At 48.2% G+C, this 9983-nt stretch overlaps 1 protein-coding gene across 1 annotated transcript; it reads right to left on the bottom strand.

Annotated features, from left to right (window-relative positions):
• Positions 1-262: 262 nt before the first annotated feature.
• On the bottom strand, positions 263-929 carry LOC104078165 (the record flags this gene model as incomplete). The annotated part of the gene is made up of 2 exons (XM_009579704.1): positions 469-929; positions 263-411 (listed from the first exon to the last, which is right to left on the bottom strand). Coding segments are annotated over exons 1-2 (610 nt in total), but the record flags the coding sequence as incomplete, so codon positions are not given.
• Between the last annotated feature and the right edge of the window lie 9054 nt (positions 930-9983).

The following is a 9983-nucleotide window of genomic DNA, read 5'->3' as shown; positions in this document are numbered from 1 at the left end:
CCCCAGAGCTGTACCTCACTCTTTTTCTGGACCTTCCTCCCCCCCGCTCCTTTTTACCAGGGCCATTTGGACGCAGAGCAGTACTTTTTAGAGTGACTCGAAATTTTTACTCCACCTGACTGACATTGTTGCGGGGCACACTTGGTGGCACACTGCTGTGGGACACATTTGGTCGCACACTGCTGCTGCGGGACACACTTGATGGCATGCTGCTGTGGGACACACTTGGTGGCACACTGCTGTGGGACACAGGTTGTCTCACACTGCTGCGGGACACACTTGGTCACACACCTGGTTGCACATTTTTGCGGGACGTACGTGGCGGCACGCTGCTGCGGGGCGCAAGAGGTCACAAACTGGTGCGACACATACTTGGTTGCACGCTGCTGCGGGACACACGTGGTGACACACCTGGTCGCACACTGCTGCTCCGGGTCGTACGTGGTCACACACTGCTGCGGGATGCACCTGGTCGCACACTGCTGCTGCGGGATGCAATTGGTCGCATACTGCTGCTGGGGGGCATAGGCGGTCACGCACTTGGTTGCACACTGTTGCGGCACACACTTGGTCATGCAAGGCTGCTGCGACACACCCTCGGTCGCACACTGCTGCTGCGGCATGCAAGTTGTGACACACCGAGTCACACATGGCTGCTGTAGGATGTGCTGGGTCAGACTCCGCTGCTCTGGCACACACTTGGTTGCGTACTGCTGCCGCGGCACGCACTTGGTCACACACTGCTGTTGGGAGAAGCTGGAGGACATGATCTGCTGCCTGGGGATGCAAGGGGTCACATACTGCGGGGTGCACAGTGTCGAGTGCCAGGTAGGCACTGGCAGGTGTCTGGCAGCGTACATCGGTGGGCACTGGATGGGGATGGGGTCCTGGTAGACCCGGGGGAAGCGCTGCTGTAGGTAGCACGACATCTCGGTGAGGCTTTGGCAGGACTGGAACGACACGTGAGAAAGCAGAGCCTTTAGACAGGCACCCGGTCGAGCTTCTCGCAGTCCCACTGCTGCCCGCGCCGCAGGACCCGCTGGCTTCACAGGGTGCCAGAGACACGTCCCACCTACGCCACAGTCTCAAAACCACGCCAGCAGCAGCCGAGGACCCAACCCATCATTTTTAACCCTGAAAGGTGGCACTAAGTCAAACAGTGGGGAAATTCAGAGACACGTAACACTAAATATCTGCCCAGACTGCAACTCCCTCCCCATCACCTGGACCTCCGCAGGGGAGAACTGATCTTGGAGGTCAGCAGGGGAATGGCTGATCTTAGAGCTGCCTTTCAATCACTAAATCCAGTTTTCCCCTCCTGCTTTTGGTTGGCGACTGCCTCTGACCTCTTGCTGATCTATCAAGAAAAAAGCCCAACCCAGAAAGAAGCTCGGAACCTCTGGCCACATCTGCCATAGCAGAAGAGGCAAAGAGCACCCAAGGCACCGTTGCTTGGTGATCCCGTCACACCGCGGGCAGGCAGAGGTTCACAGTCCCAGCATCACAAAGTTCATGCTCATTAGGCAACCAAAGCCAATTAAAGGGTAGCGATACCACAACTGAAAACAAACGTGCTTAATCAGCTCTTTTAGCATTATGTTCCCTGATACACCAAAGCTGCTCTGACTGTTGTCAGGCACCCTCAAAAGCAAACAACAACAGCAGCACCCCCAATTACTGCTAACAACCTTTCCTCACATTTTTCAGGAGTGTCTCTTGGACTCGGATGCCCAGCTGGAGACACTGTAAGAGACTGCACTCCCACTCCCACACAGCAAATCAAACGGACTAGCTTTAAAAACTTTTCCCATAGAGCATTTTTTATATGTAAAAAAAAACATAAATAAATCTGCGTTTCAGCAGCAACAGAGGCTCAGGACAAACTGGACTTACCCAGCTCCCTGGTGAGAACAGCTTTGTGATGTGACCAGTGAGCCCTAATACAAGGAGAGCTTTTATATAGCTACTAAGCGTGCCTTGAAGGTATGAGGTACCCACGACATATCCTATTAGCTCCTATACAAAAGCTGTCCTGTGTGCAAGACTCGCAGTGACTAGCATCAGTGTACTCATCCCTGAGGATGAGTAGTTGAACGTCAGCTCCCCGTAGTAAGAGTAATTACCTTTTGTATAATCCTCCCTGGCATGGTAAGACTGAATGGTATTTGGAGAGGCAGGCAATAGTGGCATCCCCTGCCCCGGGGGTTTTGCAAGGTAGAAGTGCACCCAATAACATACTGTTATGGCTTTCCAGAGGTCTCACAGTCCCTGGAAATGCCCTGGTGGTCCCCAGAAATGGGGCCATCCCATCACTTGGCCTCTTTCCGCACACAAACACCGCATTGGCTTCGTGCCGTGAGAGCTGCACTGACCCCTCCGTGTCCTTCTCCAACTTTAGTCCCTGGTTAGAGCTGGCAGCGCTTCTCATCTGCCCTATAATGCCCAGTGGCCAGGGTCAGTGGCGTGTGCAGGCTGGACACAGGGCACTGGCTCCTCTGAGGAACAACAGGAGCTCCTAGTAAAGTTCAAACCACCCCCTTGGGTGGGTGTAGTTCATCATCCACAGAGAACTTCATTTTTAGCTCACGTAGCTCTGGAGAGCACCTGGCTGTTGGTGTCCCAATGCTCCCGTGATCCCAACGCCATCACCTGTTATCAGAGCAATGGGAATACACCGTCCAGTGACTATCAGATGAACGGAAAACATGAGCTGCAGTCACGTTTGATGGCAGCTCTTACACAACAAGCTCAGCTATCAAAGCTGTGACGGGCAGCACGACAGGCCACAAAAAGCACGGGGAGCAGATAAACTTCCTCTAGTCTTGTGGTGACTTTCCCAGTGAGTCAACTTCTTATCGCACACTGCACCCAGATTAAAGAATCTAGTTAGAAAACTGGGAGATTAATTTTCTGAAGTCACCGAACATCTAATCAGTGTTTTCATGTGTATGTTGTCACATGAAATATCCCCCAAAAGTGACAATTTCTGCCTGCTGACTACAAGGAGAGCTGAGGAGGGCCAGCGCAGAGGAGTGCTCTGCCCCGCCGACATCTAGCACTGGGTGAGATGAAACCCAGTTCCTGAGTGTGTTTACTAAAAACTGTGGTTTCTTGTGAACTAGAGAAATGGCTCTCCCCAGGTGGTTTTTGAGGTGAAGAAAAAGGTCCATAAATAATTTTGTAATGAAACCTAATAAAGTTTACGAACTCTTGGACAACTATGCCCCACACCAGGCAAGAATCACAGAGGGTGAAACGTTCCCTTTACCATAAGCTTCTCCAGCAAGAATGAATCCTGACCCTTGCTGGTTAGCACCGAGTGTGTTCATCTTTGCCTGAACCACAAAAAATGTGGCTTTGTTGTGGCACGTCTCCTGCAGAAATTGGTTCTTTGATCCAAAACCATAGCTCCTCATTGCTTTTTAGCTCCAAAGGTCGTAGGTGGGATCCTCCCTGTTAACCAAAGTAAGCAGTTCACATTTAAATTTTTTGTATTTTAGTCTGGATGCAAGCACTGCCCTGACCTTCAAAAAATCCTTATTTAATTCCATACTTGACTGAAACCCCCCATGTACCTGCCTAACTTACTGAAAGCCCAGGTGAACTTTAATTATTTGATCACAGCAATAACTTGTCTTTCATGTTAATACCCAGGAACATCTGTAAGACTGTGTATCTAAACCCTCTTAATCAGTACACTACAAAACTACAGAATCAAAGAAAGAAAGAAAAAACCCAGAAACCCAATTAGGCTCCATTTTAACTTTGGGAACTTTGGAGACTTTCACTATGTAACAATTTAATGAGTGTTTCACTTTCACAGGACAATGCCTGTCAAAAATGTGTGCTTCTGTTGTCATCATCTGTCCATATCCTGGCAGTATCCAACCTTCTTCCCACAAGCCAACCCTGCCCTGCAGTGGTTGTCAGCTAAGAAAGTCTCTTGTGTTTTTTTAACGTGCCTGACTCAACCTGGAAAACAGCACGAGATGAAGGTGAGAAAAGGAGTTAAAACAGGGTTGTGGCACTGAGAAGTATGAAGAGGGAAGTTGAAAAACATCCTGGAGGAGACGCCAGGTGAGACATTAGGGAATCCATCACCTTCCCTTTAATAAGTCAGGAATGCAAAGGAGCAACGTCACAGTGCAGCAATTTTGGAGCATGAGCCAATGCACCAGGAATGCAAAGCTCCCTGCCGGCTCCAAATATAGAAATTTGGCAGAAGAACAAACCAGTCAAAAAAGAAGGTAGAAGAAACAAGGCAAATTGGCTAGGTGTGATCTGGGATATTGAGTTGAAACCTCAAGTAATGTAAAATTAACCTTGCTCCTTTAACAATACCAAAAAACCCCCGATAAACTAGGCAAGGAGCTGTAAAGCAGGAGGGAACTACAGTGGGGAGTTGTTAAGCATTAAAACTAGTGCATAGTGAAGGACACCGCAAGTGGTAAGCTATGACAGCAAAGCCAAGGAAAAGAGTCCTCCCTTGAAGAAATAGATCCACCTTGAAGAAGTACCTGCATGGGTCTGGGATGGCCATTTCCTCCAGTCTCTGCAAGACACAGCCATTTCCTCCAGCCTCGCCAAGACATGGCCATTTCCTCCAGCCTCGCCAAGGCATGGCCATTTCTTCCAGCCTCCCCAAGGCACAGTAATTTCCTCCAGTCTCACCATGGCATGGTCATTTCCTCCAACCTTGCCAAGACATGGCCATGTCCTCCAGCCTCACCAAGACGCGGCCATTCCCTCCAGCCTCATGAAGGCACGGCCGTTTCCTTGAACCTTGCCAAGATATGGCCATTTCCTCCAGCCTCATGAAGGTATGGCCATTTCCTCCAACCTCATGAGCATATGGCCATTTCCTCCAACCTTTACAAGACATGGCCATTTCCTCCAGCCTCACCAAATCATGGACATTTCCTCCAGTCTCACCAAAGAATGGCCGTTTCCTTCAGCCTCATGAATTCATGGTCTCACCTCTAGCCTCACCAAGGCACAGCCATTTCCTCCAGCCTCATGAAGGCACGGCCGTTTCCTTCAACCTTGCCAAGATACGGCCATTTCCTCCAGCCTCATGAAGGCATGGCCATTTCTTCCAACCTCATGAGCACATGGCTGTTTCCTCCAACCTTTCCAAGACATGGCCATTTCCTCCAGCCTCACCAAAGCATGGGCATTTCCTCCAGTCTCACCAAGGAATGGCCATTTCCTCCGGTCTCTCCAAGGCATGGACATGTCCTCCAGCCTCACCAAGGCATGGCCATGTCCTCCAAACTCACACGGCATGGACATTTCCTCCAAGCTGTGCAAACCACTAGAGTGCAGCATTTGCACGTGCAACCACCTCCTGCAACAGCCTTGCAGAACCGGACAGTGGTAGCTGGGAAACTGCCTTCAGATGCACTCTCTTTCCAGGAAAACAGTTTAAACTGGCAGCCTGTGAACTAGACCCAGCCCAGTGCCTTTGTGTCATAGGATCCTAATGTCTGAATGCTCCTTATTGTACCAAGGCACTGGCGTGAAGTTAAATCTGAGTTGCCAATGCTCCCTGCAGCCCGACCACAGCCTCCTGTTCCCACCGCCGTAAAAGCCAGCGTGCCTTATTCCAGGTACTCCCATGTACATGTGCTTCTGGGCACTGAGAACACACACTGGAACGGTAGCTGGGCTGCACGTCGTGTTCTTCACAGGAGAGTGAGTCTGTTCAGTCGATCGCTGCAGGGCAGTAAGGTGCGTGCAGGGAGGGGAGGATGGAGAATAAAGGAAAGACGAGAGAATAAGCAGAGATCGCACTTTCATTGTATCAGACTTGTAATTAGAAAGCAGCATACAGGCTGTAGATAATAAAACTTAACATATTATTAGCCCAGCAAGCAGTAAATTCACAGGCTTGCTATTTCAATGATTTAATAGCACCGAAGGCAAAATACTAACCCCACCATGCATTACAATGAAATGCTCCTCACTTCGAATCCTTCTTGCTTCATTTTAGAAGTGTTTTATTACTTAATGAACTCTTGCTGTTCTGCAATTAGTAGCCCCACACACCTCTTTGTTCTGGTTGCTGCCAGGCTCAGTGGAGGTTAGTCTCTGTAGAAAATCTGACTACTTAATCATAATAGCCCTGGCGACTTTTAAAATACTTAAGCTGAGCTGCGGAGTTTCAACACAACTTTCTCTCTCCCCAGCACCCATATCCATTAGCTACACCATCCATTAGCTGGGCTTCCAATGGGAGAGAAACCTGGGTGCTGAGGTATGAACTCAAAGCTTGATTGCAGCCACAGCTGTCCCCTCTGCAGCAGCAACAGGCGTTAATTCAAAGGCACGAAGCCCCCGGCAGCCCCAGGGACTGCCAGCACCTCTGCTCTGAATGGGGAAGCAGCATGTTGTCTCCAAGGCACCCAGCCACAGAAGACGAAGCTGTGAAATGCATCTAGTGGAGCCTCCATCACACCAACAATAAGAACGTGAAGTTACCGTGGCACGCCCTGGATTTTGTTCCTCTGCCATCACTTTCCATATGCAGGAGCTACTTTGGCTTGGGAGGCCATCGACTCGGCTTCGGGGTTTGCTGTTGTTCCAGATGTGGCACAGAAATGAGAGCCTGTGGTGCCTCGGCTGGTGGTGGGCATTTCTTGGCTTCTGGTTTTGATGTAAAAAGCTCCTCAGGTTTCTTTTCTTTTTGGCTGTTGCTGTGTCTGACTCTGCCACTGCGGGGTGACTGGTGCTGGCTCCAGCATGGCTTTGCTTACTGCAGGTGGCAGAGGGGCTGCTTGCTTCCACTGCTGCTGATTTAGCTGGGAGGATATCCTTCTTGCAAGCCAGGGACTGAGAAAAACGTTATAGGAAACAAGAAAATCCAATGTTTTTGAGGAAATAAAAAAATGCACTTTGTTTTTCTTTTTGTAAAACGAGAAACCAAGAGAGGAAAGAAAAGCAGCAGCAAAAGCAGCACTTTTCTATCAGAAACACTGGAAGGTTCACCTTCATCCACCTACAGGTGTTAGAATGAAGCAAATCGTGAGAGCTCAGGATTGTTATGATTTTAATGACTAACTCAGAGCAATGAAAAGAAGATCCAAGATAAATCTCTCTCTCCTGAGCTTGAAGACCAATAATTGCCCCTCCCAAGCTATCTTCCTGCTGTATATTCATCTGCTCCTTGTCCCTTTCATTACTCAGGCCTTGTCAGATGATCCCTTTTCCAGCACTCCACCGCGACAGTATTGGTTTGCAGTCCAAACACCTCTGTGGACACCAAGGCTGGGTCAGAGTCTGTTTTGTCAGACACAGCATTCGTGCAAGGCTGTGAGGCTCCTCAAAATCTTCCCTGCTGCTCTGGGATTTACCCCTTCCTTTTCCTCCCCAAGGGAGTTTGTTCTATCAGCCAGAACATGTTATTAAGTCAGATGCTCAGGACACACTAAGCTTTTAAAATTTCCTCTTTCCATAGCAATTCAGCTAATGGAGCAGTTTTAGGATTATAATGCAAAGCATGTTTGTATAATCTCCGAGTCCTCTGGGCCTGATTCTCTTCCTATAATCACCTTGTGCAACGGTGTGGTGCCATCAAAGTCACAAGAATGGCATAGGTATAACCAAGATTATCTCCATTAATCTGTGGCATTACACAGATGCAGAAACAGTTGGAGAAGAAACAGTTTGATTCCTAGAGCCTGCAGCTCCTGAAATTTAATCTTAATTAATTCCATCTGCAAATGGAAGAGTCTGAAACTGCCATCACCAAACTCTAATCCTGCAGTAAGTCATATTATGGCAAGTCTAATTAACAGTATTTGATAGATTCATCAGAATCAAACTTACCCAACCCACCAGTGAAGCAACGAATCAATGCAAAGACAGTGTAACAGACTTGGGAGTTGGAGAGGTCCTTATACACCCCAGGAGCCCTACCTCCCAGAGAGAAGGGCCTGTGCTGTACATGGGGTACATTTTTTCACAGCTCCAAAACTGCCCAATTTGCAGAAACAGGTGGTTTTTCCTGACCTTTAGGAAAGAAAACTCCCCATTCTTGGGCATTTTCTATTTCAGCAGCAGAAGGCTGTTGTGTTGGCCACACCTGAAGCATGAAAGCTTGTTCTTATTCGGACGTTTTCCAATGCTCTGCTCTCAAGCCCCATGGCTTCAGTCCTGCCACAAACAATAACAAAAATAACTCAGGCAGCAAATTCTTACAGAAATTCAAAATGTGGGGCCTAAACCTCAGGGACATTCAAGGTCTTTTCTGGCTTCTTCAGAAGCATAAAGCAACCTTAATCCAAATGCAAGCGGTGCCCCGAGAACCTCCCTGTTGCACCAAGCACCTGCCTGACCACCACGCAGCTGATACTCCAGCAAGCTGGTATTTCATCCCTTTCCAAGAGGGCAGGGAAGCCTGGAACATGACATTGTACCCCAGCTACACTGTTCTGCAGCAGCAGCAGCACTGCAAAGATGAGCACAAAGCGAGGGTGACCCCCAGGCTGCTCTACTTTACAACTGCATATCCTGGTGTACGGGCTAGAAAAGGTTGATGACCGGCTAAACTCCAACAAGTTCATTCCTGAGTTCGAGTGCATGAATGAAGTAATTGAGAATTAGGCTCTTTGATGTGATGGCTGACTGGAAACTGTTCCTGTTGTGCCCAATGGGTTTTCAATGAGGCAATCTGTTGTACTCGAGAAGCACAGTAATTCTGCAGAAGCAGTTAGGAATAAATTTAGGCAGGGAATTAGGAGATGATTTTCAAGAAGCAGTGCAGAGAGACTCTGGAATAAGCTGCCAAATCAGAAAACTGGAATCAAAATATGGAACAAGCTTTAAAATAGAGGTTGGCGAATTTATTGAAGAGGTTTTGTAACTATGAATGCAGAGTCACAGACTTAACTCGGTGATTCAGCCATGTGCGTCTCGAGACTTGTTAAACTAATCCATTGATATAGGTTTAATAGGAAACCCTCTGGTTCCTGGGAAGCTCAGGTGCTGTATTGTGGCAAAAACAAAGAGGAATCACTCATGAAATAACAGGCAGAAAAGAAAATATTGAAGCATGGATACTTTATATCCCGTACTTGGATACTACAGCATTTGGCCATCCCTATGGGTGACCAGCTTCTTGTCTTCTGTTACATGGCTTGACACTCAGTCTACAGCACAAGGAGAGAAGATGCTTTAGTGACTGGACTCGCAGGCAGACAGACCGATACTAGGAAATTCAGTAACAGATAATTATGTCTTTTGTCTCGTGAGATGAGTTAATCAAGATGTCCACTTTAAAATGATGACAGACACAATAATAAAGAACAAGATGGGGTGTTAACGAAATAGTGTCTAATTAAGCCATGAGGGCGAGCCATGTCTTGAGAGATCCAGTTCAGCAACTTCTGAATCACACCAGGACGTGAAATCCAGGAGTGCAATAGTTTCCTCGGATCGTTTTCTCTGTGCACAAAGGTTCAAAGTATTGGACGGGGAAAAATCAAAGAGCATCCATGCAGACATGAGGTGAGGATCACAGTGAGCATTTCACATCCTGAGCTGAGGTTCTCTGCGGTGGTCTTCACTTCTAAAAAAGCTGATCATTTTTTTCAGACTGAAGAAATACAGCTTCAGGACCCTTAGAGATATTGAGACACTCATCTCAATGATAAGCCAGATAAAGTTGACAGCTACAGACCTCCATTCAGAACTGCTAGCATAGCTGCTGCATGCCTCCCAGGGCGTCCTAGGCTTTTGGGGACTTAATTACCTGATCAGCATTTGCAAGGCCGCTGATGGGCTGATAGCAGCACAGCACCTACCCAAGCTGTGTGGGAGCTGGAGTAGCATTTTCTGTCTAGGAAGGATGGGCTCGGGCCAGTATTTCTCTCACTTGTGGTCTTGTGTTCCCTGGAATTAGTGGTACAAGTTCAGTGTTGACTGGGAGCTGAGCCGGGCTCCGCCAGGTGAGAGCTGAGGAGCTGCTTAGCTCCACGTTCACT

This window comes from Fulmarus glacialis, unplaced genomic scaffold, assembly GCF_000690835.1.
Source record: "Fulmarus glacialis isolate BGI_N327 unplaced genomic scaffold, ASM69083v1 scaffold11646, whole genome shotgun sequence".
NCBI lineage: Eukaryota > Metazoa > Chordata > Aves > Procellariiformes > Procellariidae > Fulmarus > Fulmarus glacialis.
The sequence above is the reverse complement of the archived record's forward strand: the minus strand, read 5'-3'. Positions and strand labels throughout refer to the sequence as shown.